This window comes from Eptatretus burgeri, chromosome 9, assembly GCF_056783735.1.
Source record: "Eptatretus burgeri isolate ZD-2024b chromosome 9, Ebu_testis_v1, whole genome shotgun sequence".
NCBI classification, from domain to species: Eukaryota; Metazoa; Chordata; class Myxini; order Myxiniformes; family Myxinidae; genus Eptatretus; species Eptatretus burgeri.
This window is the reverse complement of record NC_140969.1, coordinates 59,486,315-59,503,101: the sequence shown is the minus strand read 5'-3', so window position 1 is coordinate 59,503,101 and position 16,787 is coordinate 59,486,315. Positions and strand designations below refer to the sequence as shown.

Sequence of the window (16,787 nt, the reverse complement as noted above, 5' to 3'; positions counted from 1 at the left end):
GAGACCCGTGTGCTCGCGTTTGCTGTGAGATAGTAAAGATCCATCGGTGTTTTTTTCACGAAGGGTAGGCGAGTTATCGCATGCATCCTCTGCACAAATAATACATTCCTCCACAAACCATCAAGGGCGTGCTGCATCCGCAGCATTGGTACCCTCCCAGAAATGATGCAACCAGCAGCCAAGTGATATGAATGAATATTGACATTGGTTCATGGTGGTAAAACATTAGTTTACTGTTCTGAAGATGGTTTTTTTTTGTTTTTTTTTTGAAGCAGAATGAAACGAGGATTCATTCACAACTACGAAAAATATACATTTTCTTTCACCTTACGACTGCAAATTTGTTAACCTTCATACGCTTAAAGTTAAATTTAAGCTCATAAAATACATTGTATATGAATTTAAACTTCTACCAACAAAGCATGAGGTCATTTACTTTCATTTCGTTTGTAGTCTCGAGCTGTTGGTTTACTAGCACAGTGGTGCCACTGACGCAGTGCCCCTCTAGGTTAGGGCAGCGATTTGCGATGTTTTCAATGCTGAGCGATTATAGCTCGACTCTTATGAAGGACACTGTGGGCTCTTTAAAGTCCAGCAACTTAATGCTGGCAGCAAATTGGGATGCTCAGTTTAACGTCGGTCTAAGGAATGGCAGACACGATGACTAATCACCCTGCCTGCAAAACACCAGGACAGCAGTTTAAAGCTGTGCCACAAATTTAAACCAGGGCTCGACATCTCAGAGGCGAGTGTGCATACCTCGTACTTCTAAGCTATCTTGCCAACCCAAAGTATTCGGTGAAGGAGTGAAACAAATGTTTGTACGGTGTTGTGATCTTCCTAATTTGTTGAAGCAGTTTCACCTTTACCAAATCTCACAATTAAGAAGCTCTACAGATATGATGCATTGAACAGTTATTGTTATTGCGCACACCTGTGGCCGCAAATTCCAATTTTCCATTGCACTTTACTAGGTCTGAGTTTTTTTTATTTTATTTTTTTTTAAGGGCACAAAGGTTGTTTGGAGATGTTGTTCCTTGATCCCTTGTGCCAAATGCTTTATTTCTAAAGGTTGGCAGACTGTCCAACTGCCTGTTACAAAGAGCACATATCTCTTGGTGTTATGTATGCACGAGTTTTGATGTAGGTTACACAATGGCCTGAATGTATATGTATATATATATATATATATATATATATATATATATATATATATATATATATATATATATATATATATATATATATATATATATATATATATATATATATATATATGGAAGAGTGAGATGTTGAATGGCATGTCATTGCCAGACTTTGAAAAGCCAATTCTCTGTCTTCTAAATGCCTCAACAAGTTGGGCTTTGCCCTCTGCACTGTCCTTTTCAGCAATGACCTCTGAAGGTAAATCAAATCCATGAAAGCAACACCCTCCGACATGTGGGTGAAAATGTGTTCAAACATTAGCCAAAGTAAAGGAATGTCATTCTCGTCGCAGGGAGATGGAACAGGTTTCATTTTTTTTTGTTCCTGAGACACGGTTTGTACAGTGTATGACATTATTATTTATCGGGCGGCACACACAGTGGCCGACTCGCATGTGATGCAAATACATGCGTTGTACACAACTTTTTGGGTGATAGAGTGTCAGCCAACCTTTATTACGCAACTTTTTAAACGGCCACAATTATTCGCGCATCTTTGTGGGGTTGGCTGCGGAAAGCTTAGCCCAAGTCTTTTTCGAACTGGCTGGCCATGCCTGACTTGGCTGACACTCTTGGCTGATTAAGGTGAGGGCAGGAATTTGTAATGTTGACATGGTGCCGGTGATAGCTGACCTGCTCTTAACCACGCCCCGGCGGTGGAGTTGCTCCTTAAATCAATAACTCAATTTCCCACTGCCCTTGAACTGACCTCACACCTCCTAACCCCCAGGACTACTTCTGCCTACGACTTTCCCTCTGCTCACAACTCTCGTTCGTCTGTGTGTTGTATTGTCCGCCTAACAGTGAAGACTCCACCTACATCTCTGAAACAACATTGACAAACTTTTAACCACTCATCCCAACTCTCTCCCTCATATATTGTGATTTCAATTGTCACCATGCAACTTGAATGGGCGTTGTTACCTCTCTCTCACCAGCCATGGCACGTCAGCAAAATACTTCTGTGACTTCATGGCACTGACTCAATCTGTGAACTTTCCCACCGAGATTTCTCCCAATCGCAAATCCTCCCTTTCTGAACTTCGTGATGACTAACTTTCCTGCAAATGTCTCCTGCTTTTTTCCTCTGCTCCAAGTGGTTCATGTGATGGGATGTTTATGAAAGTCAGCATCTCTGGCTATTCTCGGAGAGCTGCCTCAATGCCAGTGAATCTGGCATTGGGCTGCAAAGCAGTGCATCTCTCTTCAGGACTGATCACCCATATCTACTGACCCTGATATTAACTCGGCATGGGAATTATTCCACTGAAACTTGCTCTCTTTCATGCACAGCTCATCCCATCTCATCTACAATTATCCTACTCTTCTTCCCACCCATTGTACACCAAATCCTGTGGTGAAGCAGTTGCTCTGAAGCAATTTGCCTTCTCTTCCTGGAAGGCAAATCCGACTGAAGGCAAACTCATTGCATTATAAAAAATCCGGAACAAGAGTTCGCTCTCAGGAGAGCCAGAAAACAACATCTGTCTAACCTCAAGATTGAACTTTCAAACTTGTCTCCCTCCTCTAAAACCTGGTGACATCTTGTTAAGTCTGTCTAATGTATGTTTCCTTTCCATCCCTTCCCTCTCTTCAAATGGCACCACAGACGGTTCTGCTCGTGAGAAGGCTGAATGCCTCAATTCTTTGTTTGCTTCCAAATCTTGTGCCCCAATACCAACCCTCAGTGCACATATTCCCCATCACACCCAACAGCTCTTGGACTCATGTCTTTAGCACCTGAGAAGGTGGAGAAGGTTCTTTAAACCCTCAACTCTGACTCTGCTACTGGAACAGACGGCATCAGCTCGCGCATCCTAAAAACCTGATCTGCAGCTCGTGCATATCCTCTCTCTGCCCTTTCCACCTCATCATTTGTGCTACGTCATCCTCCATCTGCTCGTAAATCCAGCAACATCGCTGCACGATATAAGAAATGTGCAAAAACGAATTATCTCGGCTACAGACCTATCATCTTACTTCCAATCATCAGCAAGATCATGGAATCCATCATTGCAGTTCATGTCAAATCCATCCTTTCACCACCAACCTCAGCTCTTATCACCAATTTTGTTTCAGACCAGGTCACTCTACCTTAGAGATGCTGCTTCTACTCACCGAACAATGGATGGAGGCCCCCATTGTCAGACGTGAGTTCAAGGCCATCTCTCTGGACATAGCTTGTGCTTTTGTACAGTCTGGCAACCCACCTTATTCTCCAAACTCTCCGCCTATGGCATCCAAGGCCAACTCCACACATGGCTTACTGACTTCCTCTACTCTCGTAGTCAACGTTGGGCTCTCAACGGAATCCTTTCACTTACCCTCCCTGTCAAGGCGAGAGTGTCCCTGAGGCAGTGTTCTGGGCCCAGCCCTATTTCTGCTCTTCATCATTGATCTCTCTGACTTTCTGGAAAATCCTCCTTATCTATTTGCTGATGACTTCACCCTCTGCTATGACATCTTCATCCTTCAGACAGGCAGGCTGAAGTGTCCCTCCTCTCTTCAGACCTTGACACAATCACAACATGGTCAAACACTTGGAATATGTGTCTCTAACCTGACAAATCTCTCTCTGAACCATCTGGCAATTACTCCTTTCTACTTTCTTAACAATCCTCTGAAAGAAGCTCAGTCATTCACACTCCTTGGTCTCACTATCAGCCATTATCTTTCGTTGGAAAACCCCATTTCAAAATTGGCCTGCAAAACCGGCCACCAACTGGGTCGGCATCCTCCGCTGTACAAAGTCCTTCCTTGGCACACCTGAACTCCTATCCACTTACAAGGCCTTCATCTGCAGCTTGATGGAGAACTGCTCTCCCCTCTGAGCTTCCTCAGATCTTGCTCAACTTAACGCTGTGGAAACCAAGGCCTTCAACATCATTGGAATCTCGCACAATGAAGCTGAGTCTATGGGCTTATCACTTCACCATCACAGATGGGTCGGTGGTCTCTGTGTCTTCGACTGGTGCCTCCTTTCTGGTCCTTGTACCCTCTGCTCTTTCTGTGCTTTGTCCCCCCTCCCTTCAGGTTTCTGCAGGGCTCACACGGTCTACCATCAACATTCCCCCTTCTGGGGAATCCACATAAATCCAGGGTCACCGCTTACCTCCACTCATTTGTTCCTTTTTTTTCCTGCCTGTGGAATCAACTTCCACATCCTTTTCAATCTCACTCTTCCCTCCAGGTTTTCAAGACGGCTGTTCACCGCCATCTCAGATCGTCCCCAATCCAAAACCATTATTTTTTTTCTCCCCTTGTTAACCCCACCCAAATCTCCCCTTATTCCAGTTTTCCCACCTTGGTGTTTACTCCTGTATCCAAATTATCCACCGCCTGCATCCTCTGTGTCCAACTTATCCCCCCCCCCATGCATCCTGTGTCCAACTTACCCCCCCCCCCATGCATCCTCTGTGTCCAATTTATCCACCCCATGCATGTGTGTTTTGCATCCTGTGTTTTTCTGTTACGTCCTGATATGCTCAGTGTATGAGCTCTTCCATGAGGCTCAACTATATATACAAAAAAAACAACACTGAACTTCTCCTGGCAAAGGGCACTGTGAAATCTTTAATATCCACCAACTAATGTCGGCAGACAGGACACCTGTTTCACGTCCATCCGAGGGACAGCAAACACATTGATGAATCACCCTGGCTTTGAAACACCGGGATGACAGTTTATAGCTGGGTTGGGATTCAAACCCAGGCTAGACAGCTTACAGCAAGCGTGCATACCTCTCGGCCATCCTGCCAGCCAAACCTTTATTTGGCAACGATAATTATTTTTGACACTCGAACTTATTTGAAAACCTCTCCCTGTCTGATCTATTTTGCACATACTGTCTTGATATTCTTTGTCAAAACTTTTGAAAAAGCTCTTTGGGTTCTAGAGTCTTTCAGTGATAAATGCAAATCACAGTCTATGGTTAGTAGAGGTACTTTACCGTGCAGAACAAATGTGGTCGAGGGATGTCGGAACATTCATATTCCCACCATAGCCTGGGAAAAGCAACACCTTGTGATATCGAGAGCGAATAGCTGATCCGACACTATGCATCTCTGGCGCTGAGATCATGAATTGTGAATCAAGTGATGTGGACCAGCGGCCTCTTCTCCAAAGTGGATATGAAGGATTCTCATCTATGCTGCTATAATAGTTGGATAAACCAAAGTTACGGTTGTGACCTCTCCCTCCTGGTCTCCTCCAGCGACTGTAAGTGTAGGTAGGGAAACTGGACCACCAGCTGTACAAGCTGCTTCTGTCAGGATGGGGCAGTGGATCTCGATGGTGGTGGTGCAGTCTGAGTGGTGGAAGACGTTTGAGGGAATCACGAAGATAAGTTCGTGGCTCCCGCCATTCACGGTAAGGCACAAGATCGACCCAGCGATCTAACCCATCGCTGAGCCATTTGCTGATGGCGCCGACACGCCGGCGGTACAGGTAAGAGGAACCGGAGAGGTCGATGTCCATCTGCAAAGTTAAACAAATTAGCACTTAGTGCTGGGCTGAGTCAACATTTCAAACTGTATTATATCTTGTCTAGTTTTTAATGCCCACAAATTAATAAACAAATAAGCACACTTTACCCTTCCACTTCGTTTTATCGAAGCTATGATTGGACGACATGAAATAAAAGAGTACAAACAAATATTTAAATTCTTCTCTCAGGATAAAGCAAAATAAGTTTGTGAAATAAAATATAAAAAAATCGACAAATGAAGAACTTTAAAAAAATAAATAAACTCGGTTCAAATGGCAACACAAGACGTTGGACACAAGACATTGAACACAAGACAAAAGTACGAGACTCACCAGGCGATAAAGTGTGTTTGCTGTCTGACTGGTGGTATTCTGAATTTAAATAGGTGCAAGAGGGATGGTGGAATGTGCGATATGATATTTTTAAACATGGTGGAAAGTGTTGACTTGGGACAGCTTTTATCTGCAGAAATGGAATCCTCCCTGGAGAATCCAGTAATGGTGTGTCTTTTCCCTGGCAACATGTCCTCTGAATTATGTGTGTTGGATACAGGTCCATTTTGAGTTTGTGAGTATTATATTTAAAGAGGGTGTATTTTTACTCCAATTAGTAAGTTAAAATGACGTATAGTCAACATTTAGTTAAGGGTTAACAACCTCAGCCTCAAAAGCATCTGGGCTCCAACACAGTATGCAATTGAACTTTGTTTCGAATGTTTACGTGCACAGTATAACTTGCTCAAAATGGAGGATATTGTGTGTACCATCACACATAATCGGTGTGTTCGACGAGCATACCCGACCGTAGACTCGAGTGAGCTCAAATATTGGTCATCTGGCCCAAAGCCGGTAACATTATAAAGCATGATGTCATCCTCACTAATTTTCAGGGCTGACATAAGTAACTGACTTGGTGAGTTGAACTCCGAGTTAGCTGAATGGTTCAACTATAATTTGATAAGTATCTGTTTGTGTCTGTTTGATTTCTATGCATATCAAGACCCATTCACGTCTAACCGCATTTGGAAGGAACATCAATCAGCTCTCGCCTCATAAATTATCCCCATGTGCTTAGGATCTTTATCATTAACCCCCAGTGCTCTTCCAGCCAAATTGCTGCATAAAGCATCCAAGAAAAGCTACACAAGCTCTTTGCTGTTTCAAACCCTACCTCGGTTCCTCCACAGCTGCAAAGATTCAGAAGTTGCACATACATGAGAATCCCAATGCTGCCTTTGAGCTACTGGACTGGTTTCATCACTTTCACACACCGAACGCACACACAAGCTGCATCGCAGCCTTCACCACTCACATTCTCACACTGCAAGACTTCCATACAACAAATCCCAAGACTTACACCAGTTTCCTTATTTTCTTTAATGAGGACATGTATGAAACTTTCCTTGTTTCAACAAAATGTCGCACTCATGGATCCATAGGTAATTGTGTTAATGGGAACTACCTCAAATATATACAGGAGCCCGCAGACTCGGGATGAGTCTGGTATGGAAGAGAGGGTTGTGTTGCGGTTGTGAAAAGACCCTGGGGAGTCTCATCCAACATGTTAAAAAAAAAAAACCCTGGAGTTCAGATATTTCCAGAGTGATTGTTCAGTTATGTTACCCATCCTGTCACATCAAGGAAAGGGAGATGCACTGTCATTGTTGGTAGAACCTTCCCCATTATTACCTTCCTCATTCCCTAACCTTCATATTCTCCAACTCCATATTCAAATCTCATTCCCAAACACTTGTTTTCTGACACCCATACTCAAACTGCCATTCTCAAACACCCATCGTGCAAAGTCATTACTTGGCACACCTGAGCTCCTAACCACATACAAAGCTTTTGTCCACAGCCTGATGGAGTACTGCTGTGCACTCTGGGCTGGTGCTCCTGCCACACACCTTTCTCGGCTCGAGACTGGAAACCAACGCTTTTAGGATTATTGGTATCTCCCACGATGAAGTTGAGTCTTTGGGCCTCTCACTCTCTCACCACAGGCAGGTCAGTGGTCTTTCTGCCTTCTACCATCTCCTCTCCTGCCTTGCCCCTACTTCTCTGTCTGTGCTATGTTTTCCCAATGTTTCCGCAGGGCGCTCAAGATCTGCCAGCAACCCCCTTCTTGTAAAACTACCAAAATCAAAAATCACTGCTCACCTTCACTCTTTAATTCCTATTTTTTTTTGCTGCCTCTCAAACAAACTTCATCACCATCTCATATCTTCCCCCATTCAAAAACTTGATTTTTTTTCTATCCCCGTTAATCCACCCCAAACCCACCTTCTACAAATTCCCTGCTTTCCTTCCTGAAAGTCCCTGTAGTGTCGATCTTGTTTACCCCGTGTACCCCGCCCCATCCCTCTCCCTTCCACAGTTCTCCTAATGTCTCTGTTCCCTACTGTTGTGCTTCCCTCTCCCACCCTTGTCTCTTTCTCCCTTTGTTATATGTTCCACATGTTAGCTCTTATATGAGCTTCTACGAAGTATACAAAAAAAACCATTTTCAAACCCTCATATTCCGATGCCTGTACACGAACCCCCATTGTCATGCTTCATTCTCAAACCCACCTTCTCAAATCACATCATCTCACCAGTGTTTAGGCCAGATAATCACCATTCCAGCACTCTAATTATCGTAATTTTTTGCTGTTCCAGCATCTCAATCAAAGCAGATCAAATGAGGCGCTTCCTGAAACGCTGCCCTCTTCCCCCTCCTCCACGCTCCAGCAACCAATCCCAGCCGCTAGATTGCAGCGTGCCTCAGCCAATCGGGTCGGTTGCCGAAAGCGAACGTGATTAGCAACACCATGCAGGGGACAATAAAAACCCAGCACGGCGTGGTATTAAGAGTTGAATTGACGTGCAGATCTGGCGCAGTCCGGGGCAGAGCGAGTCCGATCCTGAAAGAATTCATGTGCAAAGACTTTGCATGTGGATTTGGTGCAGTCTAATTCAGGGGTGGGGATTGGGCGGTAGTGAGAGGATGGGGTGAACACCAGAGGTACGACTGAGCGGGATGCGAGGGCGCTGAGCAGGTCACTTCCCAATGCTAATAAGCAGAACGTGAGGGTGCAACGCAGGGCGCTTCCCAATGCTACCAAGCAGAATTTGAGGGCATCAAGCAGGGCGCTTCCCAAAACTACCAAACTGAATGTGAGGACACCAAGCAGGGTGCTTCCCAGCCCGTAAAGTGTAATGGATGCTCCTCGTGTCCAAGTCCCGATGGAACTAACTTACACGCTTTTCACACACGCACCCTATAACCTTGCATCATTCAGTTCATACACCTCTGGGCTCGCTAGTTGTGGAGCATCAACGAACAACACGAGACCCCCAAAAGTTCTTTTCAGAACTAGCACCATATGATACTGCACAACAGCGCACCTCTCTTCCACATCTCTCTCATCTGCATCGACACGTTGTTGGGACCCATGGGGGCTAGGCCTGCTCACATACGGGTAAGGAAGAGGTCGCCAACATGCCCCGACTTCTTCTTTCTTTCCATCCCCTTTTTTGTCTAATTTTCCAGGATAAATGTGGTGCTTGTCTGTATTTAATTTAAGGCTGGTTGTATGAGGGGTTCTTTGAGTGCTCGGGAAAAGACCGTTTCTTTTGTGACACTGCAATCTCTTGTAAATACATTCCTGTTAATACAGTGCAAGATTTGTTGTTTACAAACCTTCTCGGTGTCTATTTTCCTCCATTGGTTAGACACAGTATGTTGTAAGTATACGGTAGGTTGGTACTCTACTGATTCGCTGTGCTAGTCTTGCCGACGTCCCACCTTGGGTGCCACTCAACCATATGTAATTAATAAAAGGTGGGGCATCGACAGCATGGCTCCCCGTATGGGATAAAACCACCCAGCACAACCAAACCACCTGTCATAACGAAGTCACTCAATATAACCAATCGTATAACTAAACCCCATCGACGATGCACACAGAAGACAAATGTGTCCATGCAGCAGATTCCACTTGTTGGTCCCAGATTGTGCAGAAATAACTTTTTAACGGGACTCGATCTGGTGTCCTCACCAATCACAGTTCTGGGTGCATCATTAAATCGTAGAAAACTGGAAGGCTTCAAAGTTATGAAGTGGATGAAACGGAACAACAATTTGTTGCACTGACAAGCCCCAAAAAGGGTGTAACTACACTTTTCATCTGCTTGGAAAGAGCATTTGATTTTGGCATCCTTGCACTGCAGGAGACCTTTCAACTGGACTATGGATGTTGTGTCGCCCTCTCGTGGCACTGCTGCCAAGCATTGTGTGGTCTGCTTACCCCCATATATACTGCCATCCCCAGATCCTTTTCCTGTGTCTCACATTCCAAGACTGCCTCTTGCATCGTGTAATCTCCATTTTCATTATTTGTATCCATCGCTAGCACGTTATAATCTATAATAATATTAATAATGGTCCCAGTATTGGTACTTCTCAGCAAACAACCACACCAAAAGTAAAGGCCTTATCCTGGGGTTTAGAGGTTTATACCCCATGAAATTGAATATTATTCTGATCATTCTTTTCAAGTGATGACAACAGGCACCAAAGCTCTCAATAATAAATAAGTGGAATGGTCAAGATGTACCCCTCACATTTACAAGCTCCCTGCCATCCTCCCATTCACAGCTACTCTTTGCGTCCTATCACTACTCCAGTTTTCACTTTTGCTACTCCACCAGCCACTCCGCTAGACCTCACCTTAACGAGAAGCTTTTTACATGCTACTATACCTTATCAAATTCCTTCTTTGTCAAGATGTACCACATTCACTGCAGCTTCCTCATCCCCTCCCACCCCCCAATCAGAAATTGTTTCATAGAACTTAAATTTGTTAAGCAGGACCTCCCTTTAGTAAATCCATGCTTACTGCCCTTAATTTGCTTAAATTTATCTCAATTATTCCATCATATGATCTCGAAGTTCTTCCCCATAACTTATTTATTTATTTATTCATATGCAGCTGGTGGTGACTGGCTGCATTATTTTCTGAGGGTACAGCTGTGTTGCTGATACAGTGCCCCCCTATTACCAGTAAGCTGGTACTCGTTTTGCCAACCTCAGAAGAACGGCAGGCTGAGTCAAACCGCAAATTCAACAGCACGACAGGGACTTCAACTCGAGACTCCAAAATCTTAAGTCAGCCACCATAACCGTTAAACCGACACCAGGCCTTAACAATAAATGAAATGAAATTGCAGGTCTAAAGTTCTCCAATTCCTCTCTGGATCCTTTCTTAAATAATGGTGTTACATTTGATATTCTCCTCTCCTCTGATGCCAGTCCTGACTCCAGTGAGAGATTAAATATTTCGAACAAAATCCTGCTTATCTGCTCTGTCACTTCCTTCAAATCTATCGGACGCATATTATCTGGTCCCGGAGCTTCATCTTCTATGAGCTCTCCTGTTTCTTTACTTGCTCTCCTCCTACCTGGTTGGAAATTAAATTTATAATTCTCTTTGTGGGACCTTTTCACAGGTAGAATTTTAGTGGCCAAACCAAGTTACTCCAAGGGCATCTAAAGTTGCCTGACTACACAAAGTGAGATGAAGTGGGGGCAGATTAGCTGCTGCCTTTAGATTCATTAATGTTCAAGCCGAGTTTTTTTATTTTTTTTTCCAGTACACTCCAACAGTGACATGGTAAATTCCAGTAACTTAAAATCCAAATATTTAATTCTGCAGCTTTCAGCTGGATTTTAAACTACAACCCCTGGGATAGCAAGCAATCCAGTGTGCTCACCACTGAGCCAAGTCAACTCTGTACCAATAACAACCACATAAAAGAAGCTCTGTCCAAAGGTTATTCTCCCAACAAGGGCTGTCTATTCAATTCAATCTACAAAAAGAAAACAAAAGTCATGTGAAAATATTTTTTTGAGAAAAATCACTTCCAATCAAGTTTAGATGTGGTCAGTGGTGCAAAACAAAAATCACCATAAACCCAGAGTAAGACTGGACCAAAACGTCGACCAGCAGGTTTTCTCAGCAATCAACCACACCAAAATTAAAGGCCTTTCCCTTAGGTTTTGAGGTTTGGACCCCATGAAATTGAATGTTATTCCTATCATTCTTTTCAAATGAAGCCACCAGGCACAAAAGCTCTCAACAATTGATATGTGGGATGATCAACATTGATATATGGGATGTTGATGAGCTTTCAAACTGGTCTCTCTCCTCTAAAAGCTGGTGGCACCTTGTCAAGTCTGTCTCTGGTGTATGCTCCCCTTCCATCCCTTCTCTCACTTCAAATGCCACCACAGCCGGTTCTGCTCGTGAGAAGACCGGCTGTGTCTCTCTGTGTACCCAGTCATACCGAACTGCTCCTGAATACTGTGCCTTTTGAACCTGAGAAGGTAAAAAAATTCTGGCAACCCTCGACTGCCTCTGCAACTGGACCAGACGGCATCAACTCCCTTGAACTAAAATTCTGCTCTGCTGCTCTTGCACTTCCTCTCTTTCTGCCCTTTTCACCCGATTATTTACCTGAGGTCATATTCCATCTGCTTGGAAATCTGCCAACATCACAGCATTACATTAAAAAGGTGCAAAAACAGATCCCCCTAACTACAACCCAATTGGCTTACTTCCAATAATCAGCAAGGTCATGGAATCCCTCATCGCAGTTGACATAACATCATTCTTTTCTCCAAAAGCGTCATCTCAGATCATCAATTCTGATTCAGACCTGGTCACTCTACCTTTGTCATGCTTCTTAGACTCTCCCAATAATGGATGGAGGCCCTCAATATCAGACATGAGATCAGGGCCATCTCTGCACATACCTAAAGCTTTCAATACAGTTTGGCATCCTGGTTTGCTCTCCAAACTGTCAGCCTTTGGAATCCAAAGACAATGCCACTCTTGGATTACTGTCTTCCTCCACTCTCGAAGACAATGTGTGCCTCTCAATGGATCCCTTTCATCTCCTCTCCCTGTCAAGGCTGGAGTACCCCAAGGCAGTGTTATCGGCCCCCATATTATTCCTCATCTTTATCAACGATCTCTCTGGCTCTCTGTAAAATACTCTTTATCTCTTTGCTGATGACTCCACTCTCTGCTGTGACATCCCTAATTCTTCTGACAGACAGGCAGCAGCCTCTTTCCTCTCATCAGACCTTGACAAAATAACAAACTGGTCAAACACTTGGAGTATGTCTCGCAATCCAGAGAAATCCCACTCACTCACTCACTCGCTCACCCTCTCTCTGAAAGGATTGTTCCGCAGTCTCCCATCTACTTTCTTAACAACCCTCTCAAAGAGGTTCAGGCACTCAAACTCTTGGGTTTCTCACCATCAGCTATGATCTCTCTTGGGTAAGCCACATTTCAAAGTTAGCCTGCAAAGCCAGACACTGACTGGGCATCATCCGCCATGCAAAGTCCTGACTTGGCACACCTGAGCTCCTGTCCACCGAAAAGGCTTTCATCCACAGCTTGATGGAGTACCACTTCCCCTCTGGGCTGGCAACCCTGCCTCACATTTTGCTCAGTTTGATGTCATCAAAACCAAGGCTTTCAAGATCATGGAATCTCTCGCAATGAAGCTGAGTCTATGGGCAATTACTTTATTAGTCAGGTTGGTAGTCTCTTTGTCTTCTTCCGTCTCATTTTAACTCACCTGGACTTCAGTCAGGTGAGCTTATGCAATTGAGCAGTATCCTTAGGTGAGTCAGTCAATCAGTCAGTCCATAAACACTTCAGTCATTCTCACTGAGACTAAACACATGATTTTGAAGAAACTTGGCCACCAGCTTTATATCTGATGCCTAATGAAGGTTTATTGACCGCATCAAAATCTGTGCTCATCAAGGGTGTTTATGGGGGGGGGCGGAGAGTTTGACCCCCGCTGAAAATAGGTATTTGCTCTCTTCTCATAAACTACACGCACAATTTCAATGAAGCTTAACCACAACCTTCATCACCCATGACGTACCAAGATTTTTTCATGATATTAAAAGATAATTAGGATCAAAGGGGGTCTGCGGGCGGTTTGTGTGACTGTTACTCCTGATCCAGGTGAGTTTCAGGAGGCGCAGTCCTATTTTTGGTTTTGCATCCTCTGCCCTTTCTCGTCTGTATCCCTCCAATGTTTCTGCAGGATGCAAGTGGTCCATCAGAAACCCTCTCTTCTTAATGAAACTGCCTAAATCCAGAACCACTGCTCACCTACACTCATTTATTCCTGTCTTCCCACCTGTGAAACCGTCTTCCACATTCTCTTCAATCTCATTCTTCCCTCCTGGTCTTCAAGACATCCGTTCACCTCCATCTCAGGTCATCCCCCATCTAAACCCATGACCTTTTCAACATCTTTTAAACCACCCGCATCTCTTGTAAAATTTTGCTTATGTATACATGTTGTCCACCCACTGCCTTCTCCCGTACCCTCATCATTACCTGCATCCCTTGTTTGTCCGTCTCTGTCTATTTTCTCGCTCCACCCTGCCGTTGGTGTTTCCCCTCTCTCCTGCTGTTCTCTTTATGTTGTCTTCTGGTCTATTCTGTGTCTGTCCTAGCTCTTCCATGAGCCTAATCCATGTTTAAAAACAAAGAGAAAAAAAGATGTTCTTCATAGAGATGTTTACAGTAGTCCAAAAAACACCGAGGATTTTTATTTTCAATACATAAGCGACAATAAATATATTTTGTAGAGTGAAAAAAAATACATTCCAACTTTTTCTGTCCTGAACGATTGTGATTATCTCGTTTGTATAACTTTCTGAACTCCAAACCTCATCTGAAACGCACACGTTATTGATTTTCTCAACTCAAAACTTGAACTTTCAAAATCGTCCCTTATCTGTCACATACCTTTCAATCCATGTATTCAAATGGGGATAAAGTCGAATTCTTGGCTAGTCTGGCCACACCTCTCACCCAGGGCCTTGAGGCATGCCTGCATTGGCTCTCATCAAATTTATATTTCAAATTTATATTTGAAACGTCAATATAAATTCAGGAACTCAAGTGATGAGGGATGTGGATCTAATTCAGACATTTGATGATTGATTAAAAATAATTATCGTGGTTAATTACAAACATTGTCCTTTTTATGCAGCCTTTCTGATCCTCTTTACTCGATGCTATCATCTGCTTACATAAATCTCCTATGACAAATCCTATCCCATGGTATCTTTCAATAAAGCTAGTAAGTGAGGTATTGCTGGCGATTCAAAGACAATTCACCCTCCCCCCCACCAGACAATCCCTCCCCTCCTCCCCTCCCCCCCTCACCAGACAGTCCCCCCCCAACCCCCAAGCCAATTAGTTGTTGTTCAGGTTTCTTCTGATTACTCCAATGCAGGACTGTACCTATTTGGTCATCCATTTTATTTGAATTTAATTTATTTTAATCCCATTCTAAATTCAATTGAATGATCATAATAAACGTCATGGGTCAGGGTCAGGTGTCCGATCAAAGCGGCGTATCATCAAAGTGGGATGTCTTGGTCCCCGGGCATCACTGCCAACAGTTATAAAAATAGCAGTTCTGGTTATGTCTCTTATTAATTGCATAACAGACCAGTACACAAACACAACACAAAACCACACAGCTGTTTTATTAATAGTATTACTTTATAATTATGATAATCTAGATTTTACTACAACTCTCATCTTGTATGTATGTTCCCGAAATGCAGCCAAAACGGTACAGGAGGGCAAAAATTTTAGGGCCACCTTACTCACCATTCTCCTGTGGTGTGCAGTATGAAGTTTCATTCAAATCGAGCAATGAAAAAAATTATTAAAAAACTCAATTCCTGATTCAGTCAAGTACTCTTCGGGAGAATTTGATCAATGGAAACAACCTCAGCTGGAGAGTTCGCTGGGGCTATCTTTTTTTTTTCTTCGTGAAAAGATTTTTTTAATCAACCACTGTCACAACGGGAACCCAACGGGTTCACAGGTCATCCAGTATATTTCTAAAAAGGGGAACACAAAGAATTCTCCATTAGTATGGGGGATGGGGAAGGAGAATATTGGGGGGGGAGGGGAGGGGGGATTGGCTTGTGGGGAATTGATGAGACTCTATTGACTTCCAGTTCTGGGTTTGGCACGTCGGCAGGTCTCCTTCAGGGCTCTCTGCTGACTATCTCAAAGTTATGTTTCCAGTCGTTATCTGTCCCTTTTTAACTGTTTATTTTCTCACCTACATGTTACGGTGTGTTACTCGTTCGGTTTTGTTTCAAAAATCGTGCTATTTTGTGAGTTTTCGTCGACCTTGTCCTACCGAGTGCAAGAGGCCTACCCATCATTCTCCTCGGTGTACAATCGTGTTTATTTGTATTTTCTCCCCATTACCTTCAATTTCTATCTTCCCCACTTTCCCAACGTCCCGCATCCCTCCCAAATAAACACTCTATTTATTGTCTTAAATATGAAAAAAAATGACCTTTCTCCTTGCATACTCACGAGTCTCGATCCTTCTTCTTCTTCTTCTTCTTCTTCTTCTTCTTCTTCTTCTTCTTCTTCCTGGCACACCATCTTTATTCAACTGAGCTGACCCTCTCTCGCCATTACCTTCACAATTTCTTCCTACAACCTTCCATTCCCAAATCTTACCTGTTCTTCAAAAATACATCAAAAATAATAATCTTCCTTGTATCCTTTCGATCTCTCCACCTCCTGCAACCACGTGTCTCTTTCTACTCTTCCTGGTACTTTTCATCAACCCAGCAGCTTCACACTGCGTTTACCGTTCTAAATTCACCACACACTTCCACGATTTTACTTCAACCTTCCCTTTTCCGAATGTTATGCAATCCTTATTTGAAATAAATAATTTCACTTTTGACGACACACCTCCCATAGCCAAGTGCTTCTCCTGTAACCACGTGATCTGTTTACACCCCCTGCGTTTATCGATCCAATTTCACCATTCACCTCACGATTTTTTCTGCAACACTTCCATGACCTAATCTGATGGAAACTCTCTCAAACCAGAATAATAATAATAGTAAAAACTATATCTTATAATGCTTCATCTTCCTCTTTCACACATCTGGTACTCTTTTCTGTTTCATAATGTATGACTCTTCTACTATTTAAACAGACTGCTCTCAATTTGACATCTCCTTCATAC

The 16,787-nt window shown here is 43.5% G+C and overlaps 1 protein-coding gene across 3 annotated transcripts in view; it reads right to left on the bottom strand.

Annotated features, from left to right (window-relative positions):
- Positions 1-16,787, bottom strand: part of LOC147020179 (uncharacterized) — a 44,602-nt gene that overhangs the window by 16,457 nt on the left and 11,358 nt on the right. For 2 of the 3 annotated variants that reach the window (XM_085895281.1, XM_085895283.1), the window contains exons 1-2: positions 6,024-6,115; positions 5,155-5,681 (exon numbers count right to left, since the gene is read on the bottom strand). In XM_085895281.1, the coding sequence (XP_085751407.1) occupies positions 5,155-5,681 (527 nt within the window). In that variant the 5' untranslated portion in view covers positions 6,024-6,115. Of the gene's footprint in view, positions 1-5,154; positions 5,682-6,023; positions 6,116-16,787 lie in introns of those variants that run through there. The other variant, XM_085895282.1, reaches the window with a different exon arrangement.